Source organism: Equus przewalskii, chromosome 2, assembly GCF_037783145.1.
Source record: "Equus przewalskii isolate Varuska chromosome 2, EquPr2, whole genome shotgun sequence".
Lineage (NCBI taxonomy): Eukaryota > Metazoa > Chordata > Mammalia > Perissodactyla > Equidae > Equus > Equus przewalskii.
Window position 1 is genome coordinate 115,784,945 of NC_091832.1, and position 18,439 is coordinate 115,803,383.

The 18,439-nt window shown below is 40.1% G+C and overlaps 1 protein-coding gene across 1 annotated transcript; it reads right to left on the reverse strand.

Moving 5' to 3' along the window:
• Nucleotides 1-2,061: 2,061 nt before the first annotated feature.
• RRH (retinal pigment epithelium-derived rhodopsin homolog) lies at nucleotides 2,062-17,372 on the reverse strand. Its single transcript, XM_008543956.2, has 7 exons — nucleotides 17,131-17,372; nucleotides 11,960-12,150; nucleotides 9,868-9,967; nucleotides 9,173-9,326; nucleotides 8,086-8,254; nucleotides 4,718-4,896; nucleotides 2,062-3,175 (listed from the first exon to the last, which is right to left on the reverse strand). The coding sequence occupies exons 1-7, from the start codon at nucleotides 17,234-17,236 to the stop codon at nucleotides 3,061-3,063; spliced, it is 1,014 nt and encodes a 337-aa protein (XP_008542178.1). The 5' UTR covers nucleotides 17,237-17,372; the 3' UTR covers nucleotides 2,062-3,060.
• Nucleotides 17,373-18,439: the final 1,067 nt, after the last annotated feature.

The window sequence follows — 18,439 nt, forward strand, 5'->3', positions numbered from 1 at the left end:
TTCATCCAATATTTATTGAGCACACACCAAACTAAATACTAGGAGTACAAGGATGAATACAATACCTCGCTGCACAAAAGGACCTCACATGATAAAGAGAGGCACAGAGTACTCGTGTGAAGAAGCAGAGGAGAAGAACGTCAACCTGCCATGCTGGTCACTTCCTAGGGAGGGCGGCACCTGAGCGGCTCTTACAGGATGCAGTTCACGTATGAGGTGGGAAATCAGGAAAGGGGCGTTGCCAGCAGAGGGAACAGCAGGTACAAAGGAACAGAAGCAAGAATTAGCATCTTGTCCTCAGAGAACTACAAGCACTTCAGCATTGCTCAGGCAAATGATTTGAGGCAGGAAGTTAGAAAAGAAGGGGAGGAGACAAAGCTGGAGAAGATAAGGCCATGAAGCAAGGGCCTCAGATGCCCTGGTAAGGAGTGTGCCCTCAGCCTGTTGGCGACAGGAGCAGTAAAGGTTGGGCCAGGGGGTGGCACATCAGAGCTCCATTTTCGATAGAATTCTCTGGCAGTTGTGTGCAGGAAAGGTTTAGACTGAACAAGCAAGAAGGAAGGAGGAGGCCATGGCTAGAGTCCGGGTGAGCAGCCACAGGGCTGCAACTTGACTGCCCTGCTGGGAAGGGTTAAGATAACGTACCCTCAGGAGACATCTAGGAGGGGGAATGCTTGATTAGATGTAGCGGTGAAGAAGAAGGGATTTAAGAACAACCCCCAGGTGATGGGCAGTGTCCCTAAGTGAGTTTGCAAGCAGAGGAGGAGGAAGGAATGGGGGGAGGGGTAGTAGAGCTCTGATCACCAAGTGGCCAAAATGTTTCTGAATTATTAATTTCATGGAGGTTATGACCTACACAGAAGCAAGTCATACCAAATTGAGCATAGAAAAACTATTTAAAGATAAAACATCAGAAATTAGTAACTAAGAGGTTAGAAGGAGCTATGTAACCAAAGCCAGGTCTTCCTAGTCTCATCATATAAGCAAATTGTCGTAACTGATTAATGTGGTATTAAAATATAATTGTAATTTTAAAGTCCTTTATGCTTGAAGCAAAGTTGCCCCTTGCTTATTGCTGGAAAGAGTTCACAGGTTTGTAAATCAGAACTCTGAATCAACTTTCAAGACAATATTACACACATTGTCTTAGCCATTTACTGGCTCTGCAACTTGGGGTGCAGACTGCCACTGTGCTTTCTCTGTACGTGGCTCAGCTACAAGCGACAGGATGAGCAAAGAGCTAGTGGCACAAAAGCGTTCAGATCTCTCTGGGAACACTGAACATTCTAATCTGGCCACGGAGAAAGACTTTGGCTGCCTTTGGGACCACGTGGAGGGGGGTCATGAAGGCCCAGCTGACGGATTTATATTTACTGGGCAAGTGATTGAAGGTTTTTTGAGCTGAAGATTTTGGGGACTGGAATTTTCTTAAAAAAAATATTCTAGCTACACAGATAATTAATATATTGACTGCAGTGGAGAAAGGCAGAGGGCGAGGAGATAAATAGGGGGATTATTAGAGCAGTTTGTTATTCCAAATGCATAGTTGAACATATATAAGACAATGCCCTGATTTTTCCTAATATGCACTCAAAGGTGCTAAAGAGACAATTTACAAAAAGAAAAAATAGAGATAAGAGAATACAATATGCAAAGATACACAACCTCACTAGCAGTTAAAGAAATGTGAAATAAAATGAATTTGTTACAGTAGGTAGCTTACAGCTTAAAAAAAATTAATGAGACAGCACTATTAGCAGGAATACGATGGTAAAGAGCCAGTGCCAGCGGCAGGGTAAATTAATTCAGTCTGTCCAGAGAGCAAGTTAGCAACAACAATACCATTTTTATATTTTTAACCAGCAATTCTAGTCTGAAGAAACACTCAAATAGAATAGCTCTCCCAAAGAAAAAAGGCATTTGTACTAAAATGTTCCCAGTGGTGCATCCACGAAACTAAAAATTGTGAAGCAATTTAAATGTCCACTATTTAAACAATGGTATATTATCATGCTATGCTTAATGGTCATTTAAAAGGTCAAACATGAATGTACAAATTCATTCAACAATCAACAAATATTTATTCACTGAGTGCCTACTATGTGCCAGGCAAAATGGGTCTGTGTGCTAAGGATACATCAAAGAAGAAACGTTCAGCTAATCCACGGGCATCAAGTTTCAGTTAAGCAAGATGAGTGAGTTCTAGAGATGTGGTGTACACATTGTACCCGCAAGTACCAATACTGTACTCTACACTTAAAAATTGGTTAAGAGGGTAGATCTCATGTTAAGTGTTCTTACCACAGTAAAATAAAATTCAAACAAACAAAAGCTAGGGGAAGAAAAGAACAAACACACAAGAACCCCTACTCTGATTAAACTTAATTGTATTGGCAAATATATGGAAATACATATACAGAAAAATAGTAATTAAAAATGCAGAATACACAGTAATACACACAGAGATTATATTGCTATATAAAATATATATTGACTGACTGACATTGACTGACGTGATTTAGAAGCAACAGTGTTTAATGTTCATTCAATTATTTTTGTTAAACAGTACAAGTTAATAGTTGTACTAAAATTTTAAAATTGTGAAAAGTGAAAAATGTCTTCCATTCTACCTGGGAATATCCAACAACTCATTTCAGTAACTATTTGTTGAACATTATTAACTATTATTATTATTATTGGTTTATTCTAACATTAAAAGAGCAGTGCCTCTAGTGTAATGGAGGACCCAGGCTAGTTACCAGGTCATGGCTACAGTGTAACACAAGCCGGGAGAGGAAGAAAGATGAGGGGCCTTCTTGTCTTGGGCCTGGATTCATCAAAGGAGATGAGCAGTAAGTTTACACATAAGGAAATAAAGAGACATTCACTACACCAATGCAAGAACTCTGAGCTGCACCTGAAGAATTTGCAATCTAATAGGACGATGGTCTGTGTCTGTATTTGATCTGAATGGGCTCATATTTAAAATGAAATTAAACCATGGCAAAAAAAAAAAAGAAGTAAACAAAATGTTTTGATAATGTGTGCTTTCTTCTTATTTCAGATTCTTCCAGAAGCCAACTGGTTTTGAGGTACATCCATTGGTAAAATGCTCGTCACAGGCATTGCTCGGTGAGTCTGACATTTGAACATGGCAAACATCGCCCTCCGAAACCTACAATAAAAAAGGGAAAATCTGGCATTATCCTGTAAGGACTGGAACTTTTAGAGCACTTTCAAATCTGGCTAAGACGCCACCACTGCCAATTGAATCTCCAAATAAATTTCTGCCTCCAACTTTAACATCTCCTGTCGAGAACCTTTGTACATGTATAAAGTGTATGTTACAGTTAAAGACCGATTTTGCACCCTTGATGATAAACATTGAAGACATTTCATAAAAATTGACAATTTTCTTTCCAGATTGGCATCTGAGCTAACATCTATTGTCAATCTTCTTTTTTTTCTTCTTCTTCTTCTCCCCAAAGCCCCCAGTACATAGTTAGAGATTCTAGTTGTAGGTCCTTCTGGCTCTGCTATGTGGGACGCCGCCTCAGCATGGCCTGATGAGCGGTGCTAGGTCTGCACCCAGGATCCAAACTGGTGAAACCCTGGGCCGCCGAAGCAGAGCACACAAACTTAACCACTTGGGCACAGGGCCGGCCCCTGAAATTGATCATTAAATATGTTCAAAATGAAACTTCTAATGTCAGTTGCAACGATTTATTTATTTGAACAGAGGATGTGTGTTTCAAGCATCTGTTCTTCTGAGCAAAGGCCAGTTGAAATTAAGAGGAACTTGAGAATGACTGACCTTCCCAAAAGAACTACCAATAGATTCTGAATTAAAAATGTGTTCTTTATTCTTCTTATGTGACCTGTTTGGTCTTGAAAGCTTTTATGTTTCCTCACACATCTGTAGGTAAAGTCGCTCTCCCAAACATGTACCTAAATACATAAGTTTAATAAAAGCAGCATTGGCATTCCAGCATCAGATTACCTGACATCTACTGAGATTTTTCTGGTCAAATGTGGAAGCACAGTAGATTGGTTCATTCCATCTTTCAGCAGTAACAGAAAATGAAATAATCTAAGCTTTGCTGAGGAGGCAGAAAAGAAATCCTTGCTGACAGTCCCAACAAAGTGAGAGGGCGTTCTTTCTCTGTTATGCCGAATGACTACCCACTCCCTAAGCCGTTTACAGTTAGCACTGGGCTTTTCTCTTGCATTTTAACGATAGGTCTTCCTTGTGGTAAATATACAACTATGCTGCCCACTTAGAGAGCCCAACATTGCCTTGCCTTGTCTATTTTCTGGTAACAGAACCACTCTTTTCTTTGGAAAATCGATTCCATGTATTTTGGGTGGGGTAACCATATGAACCAAGCCGAGCCCACCATGACCTTCCAGGGTGTTTTCTGCCAGAGAGCCATCTGAGATGAAACTCGCAATTGGGGATGCTCAGCTGGTAGAACTTGGGTCTCGGGCTGCCCATGATCACTTCACTCCAGGTGGGAAGAGCCTGTCACAGAACTGGAGCCCTAGACGTTTAAGGTCCTAGACGCTTCTCCAGCAGCATGAGCCAGATAACTTTTACACTAGTTTGAAGTGAGTTTCTGTCACTTACTTCCCAAAAAGTCTTAGAACATTGTCCGTTGCCTTTTTAACATTTTCTATATCCACTTTTTAATTCAGAAGCATTTCAGACATTACTTACTTTTTATTTGCAACTACATAAATACAGGGGTTGTAGAATGTAGAAGACTTTGCAAACAGCGGAGCTATGATGGCCATTGAGGGAGGAATCTTCTTTGGGTCACCAAAGGAAGCCCATAAGCACACGATAGAATAAGGGGACCATGCCACCAGAAACATGAATATCATTATCACAGACATCTGTAAAAGAAATCAACATTCGCCAAACCTGATATCCAAAATATCTAAATAGCTAATACATCTAAAATTGCATGAAAAATTATCTAGATTGGAACTTGAATCAGTTTATGTTGCCGATGACATAAGGAAAAACTGAATTTTCCCTTCATTGTACTTTGCTTACGTGTCTGAAGTCATCCATGGTAACGAGAGCTCGTGAAACGGACAGAATGTTACACACCTGTCAAGAACGCCCTCTTCCTTCCGGGGGCGAGGGGAGAACATACAGCTGGCTTTGCTGAGAGGCAGATGAGCCCCCTCCTAACCCATTTCCAGTCACTGTGCTAGCACTGCGGGCCCGCAGTTCTCTCACTGTCATTATCTGCTAATCTAAAAAATAACTTTCTAACTTTCTAAACTCAATCTAGAAAACCCAAAACCCTGTATTAAGCTCAGTGAATTCCAATACAGACGATTTGAGCTCAATATACAATATGTATAGCGCAGATGGTTTGGTAAAGGAGCTCGCCTCGCATCTTGTTTAAATGACAAATTATAATTTTTACATTCCTCCCTCCTAATTGCCCACTAAAATGATGGAAAAGAAGTTTAAAAAGACATAAACTCGTTAAGGACTGAGAATCACAGATTAGACAATAGCTTTGTAAAAATTAAAACTGAGTAACCATTGGACAAGTGGCAAGTTACTCACCACACATGAGATGATTAAAAAATAAATAAAAGTTTGTAAAAAAAAAAGCCAGCATTGAGGGAAAACCAGATATAGACTAATTCATTCCACGGAACTACAGAAAGTCCCAGGAATGGGAGGTGACAGCTAGCTCTGGATGTGGGGCTGCACATGGAACTTCAAACAGGAGAACCAGAGAATCTGCACCAGGAAGCAGGTAGACTTCTGAATGCCCTCTCCTCTCAGCCAGGCCACCGCCCTTCCTCTCCTGGGAGAATCCCAGAGGGTCAGCGCAAGAGAGGGCGGAGGAAGGGGGCTCAGGCCGGGGGACACCGGGCTCAGCCGAGAGCAGGGTCCTGTACTGAAAAGAGGGTGCTCACGCTGTGCCCCCTGCACTGAGCCGAGAGAATACAGGTAGACAGACTTGTACCTCCCACTCAGGAATGTGAAAGAACCTTCTCCTTGGAAACTGACCAGCCCAGAAGAAAATCTCCCCAAAGAAACATCCCAGCAAAAGGGCATGTCGAAAGCTTAAGATCAGCTTTTCCATGCATCACTCTTAAAGACGCAGGACAGTCACCGACCACCAGACAGGGAGGAAACACACACACTGACAGGCAGGACCAGAACAGTGCAGGAACTCGGGGGAGACCAAAAACATGTGATGAACAGAAGGAAAATGTAAATACATACCTAATACCATCACAGAAATGAGAGAAGATATACACCCGTCAAACAAGAAGAGGAGGCTATTAAAAGGAGTATAGAGTATAAAATAATGCCTTTAACTATAAAAAAATGACTGCTAACCCATCTATAAAAGTAAGAGCAGAATTTTTAAAACGCAATAGGAAGGCTGAAAGACACGGGCAGCCGGGACCAGGGTGACATACACAAGATGAGCTGTGCAAGTGCAGGGTCAGATCTTGTCCTATTTAAAATTGTATATTTTGTTCAATATGGATTTTTTACACTAATTTTGATTCTTTAAAATATTGCATTATGTACTTATTTTTTTTGATTACTGAGTTTTTTTGGTGCCTGCTTAAATTTTGCACCCAAGGCTTGAGCCTCACTCTGTTCCCCCAATCCCAGACCTGGACGTGGTTGAGGAAACCTCTCAGAAAGTAGAAACAAAAACAAACAAACAAAAACAGAGACAATGTAGGAGAGAATATTTAAGAGAATTAGAAGATAAATCTAGGAGATTAAATATCCAAGTAAAAGGAGTTCCAGGAAACGAAAACAGAAAAAATAAAGAGAGAGGTGGGACTGACCAGAGAAATAATGCAAGGACTCTCCCAGAAGGGAAGACCTGTCTCCACGTGGAATGCACTCACCGAGTACCAGCACATGGGTGAATAGAGACCCGCATCAAGGCACAGCAGCGTGAAACTGCAGAAGACTGGAGACACAGAAGCATCTACAAGGTTCCAGAGAGAACACAGAGATCCCTACAAAGGATCGTTACCAGAATGCTGTCAGCCTTCGCAGTAGCAGCACCAGAAGCCAGGAAACTCAGAGCAACGCCTTCGAAATTCTTCGAAAATCATTTCTCCGCTTAGAATTTTATACCAGGCAGTCAAATATGATAGTAGAATTAAGACATTTTCAGGCATGCAAAATCTTTAAAAAACCACCTCCCTGTAACCTTCTCAGAAATCTACTTGAGCATGTGCGCCACCAAACGAGCGGGAGTAAGCCAAGAAAAAGGAAGACGTGCAATCCAGAAAGCAGGTGATCTGACCCAGCGGAGAGGCCAAAGGCATTGCCAGCTGGCGAGGAAGCAGGTCTGGGATGCTGGCAAAAATTTCTGGGCAGTGGTCTTAGAGAACAGCCAGGGCAGATGGATCGAGAGGGCGAGGGGGCCAGGGGGACAGTTCCAAGAAAAGGACAAGGTCAATCTGGTCTCTGACGTGTTTGAAAATTCCTGAGAGGAGAGGAACACTTCTGGCAGAGAGTTTACAGATGGGTTAGTGGCAGGGACACAGAACAGCAAGCAAACCAAACTACAAAGAGAGAGAGAGAGAGAGAGAGAGAGGAAACACGGAGAGAGGAAAGGAGGAAGAGAAGGCAAGATAAAATGAATAAATTATTAACTCCAAGGAGGAAAAAGTTGTATAAACAAAGAGAGACAAATCATAGAACCCTACAGAGATCTGCAGTCAATAAAATTTAGGTAATCGCAATAGTGTAAAATTGACTCTTCATCTACCCAGACATCGTTAACATTATACTGACAAGAAGAGGAGAGAGGAAGGTGGGTTGGGAGGAAGAGGAAAGGCTGGTAGGATAAGAGAAATAATCCCATTGTCCGTAGTAAGAAATCAAGACACAATAGCAAAGAAAAACATCCAAACAGCAGATAGGCACCTGGTTTAGAAATATGGAGGCACACACCAGAAGAAGGAGCTAGAGAGCAAGAACTGGGAGTCAGGGAGGGGTGACTGCGCGGGGCCAAGGGACCACGCATGTGTGAAAGCGCCATTCTTAAAGTTCTAAGGATTTTAACATCTTACCTTTGTTACATCCACCTGATCTGACCAATCTGTGTTGAGGTACTGAGTGCAGTTACTAGTAGGGTGACGTTTCATGGACCGAGTGACATGGTAATAGCAGTAAAACATCACCGTCAAGGGCACAATGAAGTTTATCGCAACGACTGCCATCGTGTAAGAAACAAAAGATCTGAAAACAAGAAAAGGGAATCATGATTACTCGTTTCTTCTCCTAAACAGAGGAGGGAAAACAGGGTAACTGTGAGAAATAATACTGCTCTGTCCAGCACCGTCACGTCAGTAAATGCCTTGGGAAGCATACTTGACTGTTAGTTCATTCAGATCAGGAGTGGGCAAACTGTGGGCTGTGGACCAAGTCCACTCTGTCGCCTATCTTTGTAAACAAAATTTTATTGGACCTACATTCACATACTGCCCATTACACTTACACTTACACAGCTGCTTTCACAGGCAGAGTTGAATAACTCTGACCCAGACAGTCCAGCCTGTAAAGCCTAAAATAATTACTTTTGGACCTTTACAGAAAAAGTTTGAGATTTAGAAATCTTTGATTTGTTTTTCTGAGTAATCTTTAATTTCCATTAACAAACCAAATGATCCCCTTTTCCCTGGTAAATACAGAGGAGCATCACCAGCCAACTAGCCAGCAAATCCTCACAGTGGCTGTGCTCTTGCTGCCTAATTCTCGGAAGATGCGTCGTCACCGCATCACCTTGAAGAGACAGCAGGGAGTCAGCCCGGGCTCTTGCAGGAGCTGCGTGCTGCCTGGCGATGCTAATTCTCCCTTTCGCCCTCAGGTCCTGCCTCTGAGGTGCGAACATCGGAAGGACACTCTGTAGCTGCTTTGCTGTCGGAGGAGAGAGGAAGGGACAGAGGACGGGGAGTAGGGAGTGGGTGGCCTTTACTTGCAGACCAGCCTAATTCGCTTTTCTCAACTTCACCTCTTGCTGGAATCATAGCATCGCTACCAAGGGGGCCCTTTGCTACACTCTGTGTGAGAAACTTTTGATCTGAGCTTAAATTTGAAATGGTGAGAGAATGCCGACATCAGAAGTGTTTGATTATGAAGTGCAGATGTGTCTCTTACGCATCATTTTTCCTCCAGTTTATGGTGCAGGTAGCCCCAGTGGGATCCGGGGCATAATTAGCCCAACCTACGATGGGCATCAAAGCCCAAAAGAGGCCATTGACCCAGGCCCCCAGGATCATGCTGGTGTAAGTGCTGGTGGTCATTCTCCTTCCTGTTAACAAACATGTGAAATATTAGCATCATTTGCCAAGGATAGAATTCACATCTTCACTTTGTTTTAACTGATTATTCAAAGTTGTTATCAAGTAGTTTCTCTACAGAGCACAAAGCCTACCTACATGAATTCACATTCCAAAAACAAAAAAAAAGGCATTAAAGCGAGACCTGAATGATAAAAAGGATCAGCCGGGGGACAAGCAGAGAGAAGCACTTTCCACGCCCAAGGAAACAGCATTTACAAAGACCCCACAGTGGGAAAGGGCTTGGCCAGTGCCCCATGTGAGAGAGCCCTCGCCAGAGCTGGAAAGGTAGCCGGGAGCCAGATCACGCAGGGCCTTGAAGGCTGTGTTATGAAATTTGGATTTTATTCTAAGTATTACAGGAAATCGTTGAAACTTTTGAGCAAGAATTGTCTAAGAAATAAGACTGACCATGACTGCAACCTACTACATTTATATTTTAAGGTGAACGTGTGTGGAGTGGTACTTAGGCAAGGAATGGATCCACTGAGAGAGCAGAGCAAAGTGCCGGACCTGCGTCAGGACGGCAGGTGGTCAGGTACCGATCCAGGGCCACGACTGTGAGCAATCCAATACTCGCCATTCCAAAAAAGATATTCAATCCAGCATAAATCTGAAAATCAAAAGTGGAAAGAATCCACCATTCTCAACACCCTCCCAAGAGACATTTACATTTTTATCCCATTGCTAGAATATATTTTTAAATATTTTGAATATTTTTTATTTTACTAATTTTAAAATGTGTCTTCCATTGTGAAATTGTAACTGGTTTAACAAAGGCATTCATGGAAGCTGTTTTAGGATTTCATTAATTAAATAAACTTTTCAGGGGGCCGGCCTGGTGGCGCAGTGATTAAGTTCGCACATTCTGCTTTGGTGGCCTGGGGTTCGCTGGTTCGGATCCCTGGTGTGGATCTATGCACTGCTTGTCAAGCCATGCTGTGGCGGGCATCCCACATAAAAAGTAGAGGAAGATGGGCACGGATGTTCACTCAGGGCCAGTTTTCCTCAGCAAAAAGAGATTGATTGGTGGCAGATGTTAGCTCAGGGCTAATCTTCCTCAAAAAATAAATAAATAAACTTTTAAAAAATCTTAGTAAAAGTAAAATTTGTATACAACAAACTCTATAATAAATCATAAATTAGGTGCAATACATATAATCAACAAAAAATTAGTATTCAGAAGAGAGACAATTCAATAAGGGGAAAAGACAAACAGAAAATGTGCTACTCATACGAGAGGAAACCCAAATGTTCATGATGTAAGAAAAGATGTAAACCACATTATGTATTGAAAGAAATACAAATTATAAGGTACCATTTCACACCCATCAAAATGACAAAAATTAAAAGTCTGACAATCCCAAGCATGGAGGAGAATGTGGAGTAACCCAAGCTCTCATAATTGGCAGAAATATTTTGGAGAGCAGCTTCACCACGTCCGATAAAGTTCAAGATGAATACACTTTACAACGCAACCATCCCTCTCCTAAGCAACATGTCTGAAGAAACCCTCACATATTGTAGGAAACATGTATAAGAACATTTGTGGGAGCCTTGTTTGTGACAGAAAAACACTGGGAACAAATGCTCAATAACAGGAAAATGACTAAGTACGTTGGGGTGTGTTCATAAAATGGAATATCAGGCAGCAGTTAAAATGAGTGACTTAGAGCCACATCCATCAACGTGGCTAAACCCCAAAAACGTAATACCAAATTATGAAAGGAAATTTCACAATGCAAACAATATGATAGCATTTATACAAAATTTCAAACATTCAGACAGTATCTAGTTAGTGTAAAGATAAGTATGTAGTGAGATGAAAAAAAATTCATGGGTGAGAAGGGAATAAGATTGGTGATGGTATGCAATGGCCTTCAACAGTATCTGTAAACTTTTATATCTTTAAAAAGAAAAAGAGCTTGAAGCACCTATTACAAAACATTGAGATTTGACAAAAACGGTTGGTGAATACAGGGGTATTCTACTATTATATATATATAATATATTATATATAATAGTAGAGAGATGGGTCTCTACTATTCTCATTTTATTTTCTATAATTGTATAGCTTAAAATAGTAAACTGGTAAAAAAATCAGGCCAAAAGTCATATTTGCCTACTATTCTAATGCAAATTAATATTGTTTCCTCGTCAGTAAAAATAATAGTAGATATATTCAATAGCAATTCTCATGGAGGACTTTCCATAGGAAAAAAATCAACGTGGTAGCTTAACTACATTACTTAGATATTATGATGATCATTAAATATTTTATTATTTCAAATGAAAGCAGAGTATTTCTTTTGAATTTGCAACAATCAAATTTTCATTTTTCTTCTCTAGTGAATGCTAATTGTTTTGTTACCTTTTTTTCCTTTGGGTTGTGGATATTTTCAGAATATAATTTTGGCTGTTATTTCATCTCTCTTATTCAAAAATTTATTTCCCAGTCACTCCTGAAGCTGTTCTCAATAAGTGCACCACATCTATTATCCTACATTATCTTATTTGATTGAAACTCTGGATTTTTTTTTAGGCATTTAAATTTACATCTCCTTAATCTACTTTATTTTGCTTTCATTCCAAAGATATCCAATACCTGACATCCTGCATATCCAAATTTCCAACGTCCATACAGATCTGAAGCAGCAGACATAGGATAGCCAATGCTGCTGACCCCGATGTCAGTGACAGCCAGGTTAATGATAATTGCATTTGTGGATGTCCGAAGCTCCTTGTACTTAACGAAGATGCCCAGAACTATTATGTTGCTGAGAATACTTATCATACCTAAGAACATACACAAAAAAGTCATGTTTTGTTTAACTTGAAATTTTAAAAGTAGAATCAAAATTAAATATTTAAGCTCCTTCAAAAACATAGCAAATCTGTTTTAGTTCATTTATTTCAAGAGCTCCAGCTGTTCTTAAAACTACTTTTAACATCTTGACAGGCTTTCTGTGAAATAGAAATAAGAAAATTAAAACACAAAGAATCTGCCAATTGCATCAACCAGCACTGAAGGCTGGTTTTAATGCCATCACTATTAATCACTTTGTCCTTGAAATTCCTCTTTCCTCTTTCATGATCCCACCCCTGCTGATTTTTAGGATATATCTAGGACCATACCATCTGTTTTGGCAGCTCAACTTCCTTCTCCTCCTTCCTGAGGTCTGAGGCTCTTCCTTATAGCTTCCTTTCTCAAGCCTCAACTATCTCTCTATCTGAACAGCTATTCTGTCACTATTTCCAGCCCTGACCCATGCTCCAGTGTCACATCCCTTTTCATTCAACTCAGTGCCATTAAATATTTACTAAGCATCTACCATGTGTAAGATCATATGACTGTTCCAATATTACTTGAAACTCAACATGTCCAAATCTGAGTTCTTCATCCAACACACACACATACACACACACACACACACACACACACACGCCCCTATAGAAGAATGCACCCTGCAAGGTTAGGCTACCCAGAGAGGAAACCGAGCTGGCTTTCAGGTCCATTGAGAAGCCTTACAAGTGATTTCACCCTAGTCAAGTTTCCACAGGCTGGGATCTGACTCTTAGCCTTGAGGATCCAGAAACTCAATGTTGCCAGTGCCCCAGAATTGGCTGGACTCAGGTATAATGATGACTGAACTTCTTACGCAGAATACTCATTTATTAATTTACAATGAGAAATCTTACTGAGTGGACCAGATGTGTATATTCACCTGATTAACACTCCCCACATGCTATGAAGGACGCACAAGTTTCCCATCAGCCTCATGGGGGTCATATTAGGTCCTAACGATGCGGGTGGGGGATGAGTAGATTTTAGCTGAGAGAGGCTAGAACCATTCCCAGATTCCTGGGGGCTAAAAGAGTAGTAATCAACAAAAGGAATAGAGTTGTGTCCACCATCATGTAGAGAACCACTGGTGAGCACCCCTCAGCAATTTTAGGGAAGGTTTCCAAGCACCAACCCACAAAAGTATCAGCAAAGGAGGACTTTCTGTTATATCTTGGCACCTCGGTCAGAACTTCCGTTTAGCATCCTATTACACTGATCTTCCAGATTCCTGTCCTTTCCCCCTCCATGCAGCTGGCAGAATAAGCTTACAACAACATAGAATTCACCACGGCTGTTCTCCTCCTTGAAACTTCCCATACTCCCCACTGTCTGTGGGATAAAAGTCCATGTGTCCCAACCTGATATTCCAGACTCTTTGCCTCAATCTGTTTTCACCTTCTCTAAGCAAATTTCCACACTTGTCAAACAAGCCCTCCATTCTAGTTCTTCATCAATTACACCAGGCTTGTTGTAGACTTGGACTCAGATTTCTCCCACTTAGAACACTCTACTCCTTTCATCTTCCTATCCAAATGCTACCTACCCTTCAAAGTTCTGTTCAAGCCCAATTCTGCCCCAAAGCCTTCTCCTACCCACAATATACTTTCTTCTCTAAATTCCCAAAGTACTTGCTTATATTATACTTGATCTTATGTGATGCTATGTTATTTAACTCTTATGTATTCCTAGTCTTCCCATGCAGATTTCAGGCTCCTAATGATTTCTGTGTTGAGTAGGTGACATATGGTAGATTTATTTACTAAAAGGACCACAACTAGAACTCATATTTCTTAATTTCTATTATCCCTGCAAGCATAATTAAGGCACAATAATAGCAAACTTGATGATTCTTAGGTTCTATTTTTAGCATCTAGGATTGTAGCATGTGTACAAGAAATACTCCAAAAAGCTTAATGAATTGAAGAATCTTTCTGGGATAGCCTCAAATTTGATTATTTAAAAAGTAAGATAAAAACACAGTGCAGTAAACTGCTGCCCACCAAGCGTACAACCAGAATAAAGTAACTGTACTTTGGGGGAGATCTTGGACGTAATTGGGGGAATGAAGTAAACGATTTAGCCCTCTCTCTCTTTCTCAGCAGCTGTCTCGAGCACTGTGCTTTATCTCCCTAGCTGTAGGTGTTTTCTCACGAGTACACAACAGATCATCTAATGGTTAGGACGAAGTTAATTTCCCCTTGGCTTCTGTGGCTTTCCTCCAATCTCTTTAGCAGATCCTTTTGAGTCTACTTCCTGGCCTTTCTTTCTTCATCTACCTTATTAAATAAGTGTCTGTCCTAGGCCTCCTTTCTTTTCACATTCAACACGCACCCTGAGTGATTTCATACATGTCCAAGGCTGTGTGCTGGTACTTTCCAGGTCAGTCTTATAAAATTCAAACGCACGTGCCCAGCTTTTTACTGGACATCTCTCAAACCGAACCCAGACTTCTCCTGCCCCAAACCTCTTCTTCCCCAGGTGTGGCCCTGTCTTGGTGAATAGCTTTACCATCCATCCAGGAGCCAAGAAAGAAACCCACTTGTCATCTTCGATGCTCCCTCTCCTTCTCCCCTAATCTCCACATCCAACCATCAATTCTAGCTTCTGGCTCTTGAATGTGCCGCCTTCTTTCTGTCCCCATTTCCACCACTCCCTCCTCAGGATCCTTCTTAATCTTGATCATGCAGGCGCCTCATACGTGGTCTCTTAGCTCCCACGATAGCACATTTCCAAAATGCAAACTGGATCACGTCATTCAGTGACTCCTTATCGCTGTGATGACTTACGTGGTTCTTCATGACCTGGTACCCGGTCATCCTCTTCAGCCAAGTGTCTCTCACCCTTTATTTTACACTTCACCCATAATGAATTTATTTCAGATCCTTTATTCCCCAAGCTCTCTTCCCTCCCAGCATTGGAGAAAGAGAGAATGCTCAAGTTGGTAAAAGTTTGCAAGAGCTAAAATCTAACAGCACATTAAAGATGAAATTTAAAATGAAAAATCTAAATAGGCTCTTGGTAAAAGTAACAAACTAAATAAATGTTTTGACTGAATTTTTTTCTTCATAGTTTTAGTTTTGATTTGGAAGTTTAAGTGGGTTTTGTTCAAGGGGGACTTAGGGCAGCTAAAGAACAATAGATGTTTGAACAAAAGTATAAAGAGGTTAGATATGCTGCCTTCAGGCATTCCTTGATAAACCCAACACTTTTGGTTATATCCAAGGGCTCCAAAACCAAAAGGCCTGAGTTTAAATTGTGCTGTAGCTACTAAGCAGATGTGTGTGTTGGGCAAGTTACTTAAACTCCTCATCTATATAAACGGGGAAAATAAATTAGTTCACTTACTGAATTAGTGTAAGGATGAATTCTGTATGTCTAAGGATTTAGAATAGTGCTTGGTACATACGAAGTGTTCAAATAATAACATTAGCAGCAGCAGCACTAGTAACAATAAGATTACTATTATTATTCCTGTTATAGAGATAAGACCGAGAGAGAATACTTTCTTCACAGGAAATTTTCTTTGCATGCTACTTTTGTAACCAGATCAAAACAAGATAGCTTTTCTTGGTTATCTATAAAACATCTAACTAAACAAAAACTTTGTAAACAAAATATTTGTACGTAATTGTAATAAAGAGATTTTCTCTTTAAGTAGCATATTATTTTCTCATTCAGTTACAACAGAAATCAACCAATAAGAAAATAGAACTTGTCCAATACTTATCATACAGAGGTATGCAAATGAAGAAATTAGCACATCACTACAATTTACAAAAATTAACTGAGGAATCACAATTTCTAGCAGGAATACTCTAATTGTGAATTATGAGAAAACGAAGCAATTAATAAACTGGGTACAGAATTTGTTTTACTTTTCACTCTACTTTTGAATATAGTTGAAAATTTTCATGTCAATCCAAAAAATAATAAATCCAATATAACAAAAAGAGTTACTTCTAAAACTCATCGCTGAGCATAAAGTTAGAAAGGAAGTGACTGCTCAGTATAAAATTTACACCACAATTCAATCTATACATAAAAAAGATAATCAGAGAACTTCTATTGTCATTTCCCCTACCTCTTTTGGGGGGCAAACAAGGCTTTATCTTGATCCAATATATGCATCAATAAGTGTATGTGGGGAAAAATAAAAAGATATTTGTCCAACACCTACTGTATGTGTCAGGTGCATTTATGTGTCATTCAATTTTACTCCTCACAACAACTGTGACAGGTCGCTTATTCTTACTCTGATCTTGTTCCCTGTTGCAAAGATACTAAAAGATGAAATGCAAAGCTCAAGAGTTTCCCATCCAGCATTCTGGAAGGAGATGAATATTTAAACTCTGTCCACACTGACAATACACTCTGCTCTCCCTTTTCATGACTTTAATTTTCTTTCCAGGACTTTCAACCTCAACTAGATTCCACCACCATAGCCAAAACCACGAAAAACATGTATGAGAATAGTAAACAACATAAAAATACATTTTGGCCATGGTGCACACTCTTCCCCAATTAAAACTTAATATGACAATGTAATAACCAAATATATGGATGATTATAAGTTATTTGTTTTATACAAAACTGTTCTCAGCCCCACTTCACTGCTCCTATATTGTTTATCGAGATTCAAAACAACTTGAGACATGAACTACCATTAACAATGCTTTCATTTATCCTTCCACCTACATTCTTATTTGATCTTTACAGCTGGGAAATAGAGCAAAGATTATCATCCTTATTTACCACACGGGCAGCTCAACTCAGAAAGGATAAGTGCCTCGTCAAAGTTGGCCAACAACGTGGAACTTGAAACCTTATCTCTGAACCCAGGCTTTTCCTATGGCCTTATGCTGAAAACCTCTGCCATTCTTCACCCATTCGAAAGCAAAGTAACTGTTAGCGGAGTAAGTAAACATCCATACCTGCCATAATCAAGTAAGCTGCAACAATATTGTGTTCAGTCTGTGAAAAGACCGAGCCATCTTCATTTTTAGAGTCTGAACTGTTGCCTAAATTATTCCTTAGCATTTTGGAGGGGAGATATTGAGACAGCCTTCATAATGAGCCTGCAATAATTATGAAACATTGCAGAGCCACTGAGGGGAGAACTTTCAGAACCAATCATTTCCTCTGAAAGACCTCAAAGAAGGGCCTTTTCATGGAGGCCCTCCCTTAACAAATTTAACTGGGCTAAAGAGGAAAGGATTTTAATTCCCAGAACACAGGGAAAGCTTATTAGCAAAATAAAGAGAAATACCAAGCACCATCCATTTTAGCCAGTTTGGGCATCAGTCTCACATCTAAGGAGATTATCAAGCATGCACATCCCATTTAAACAATAAACCAACTCAGAAAATCAGCGCGGGAGCTAAGAGATTTCTGCCAGAAAACAGTTCTGAAAGTAAGAGCCAGCCTTAGTCCTCTAAATCCACTCAGATTAATGTCTCTGTTTTCTGTTGACCCTTTCAAGTTTTTCCATTTCAGTCCCTTTTGTTTTTTCCATAAGAACTTAAATAAACAGAGACACAGAAAGAAGCAGTCTGCCGCCATCCTTCCAAATCTCACTCCCCTAAAGGTACTAAGTGTTTGGTGTAGATCCTTTCTGCTTTGCTTTGCTTAGACAAACACACATTCGTACAAGCGTTTGAGATTGCCCTTTTTTTTCTTTTAAGCAAAAACATATAAAATCATTCTGTAACTTGTTTTCCCCTGAAGTCATATCATAAATTCCAGGTCAATAAACCTAAGTCTAACCTATTAATAGCCATAATATTTCACAGGATAAATAGAGCATGATGTACCTCACAACCCACCGCAGGTAATTTACCCTACACTTTGATACCCAGAGTATTATCTGATAATAGCAATCACAGCATACACCAGCAAAGTATCTGGATTCGTTCTTTCATCTTGGGAAGTACAGGGCAATTCTAATATTCTGGACTATCTTGTTAGACTTCGAAGTGGGTTACAATCTAACACAAAAATTTATAGTTAGAGTAAGATTTCCCTACCACCTTTCCCCCCATATTCTCTATGTCATGTAATATTATTAAAGTCTAACTCTTCTCAATAGCAAATTTCTTAAAATCAGTAATTTTAAACAAATGCTAGATGCACCCAAGTCAACAGTGCAAGGATATTACAGAACCACTAGAGGGCTATATTTACCCACTTAATTTAATTTTGTAAATCCTCCCATGGCATAGCAGGAAGAGACCCAAGATAATC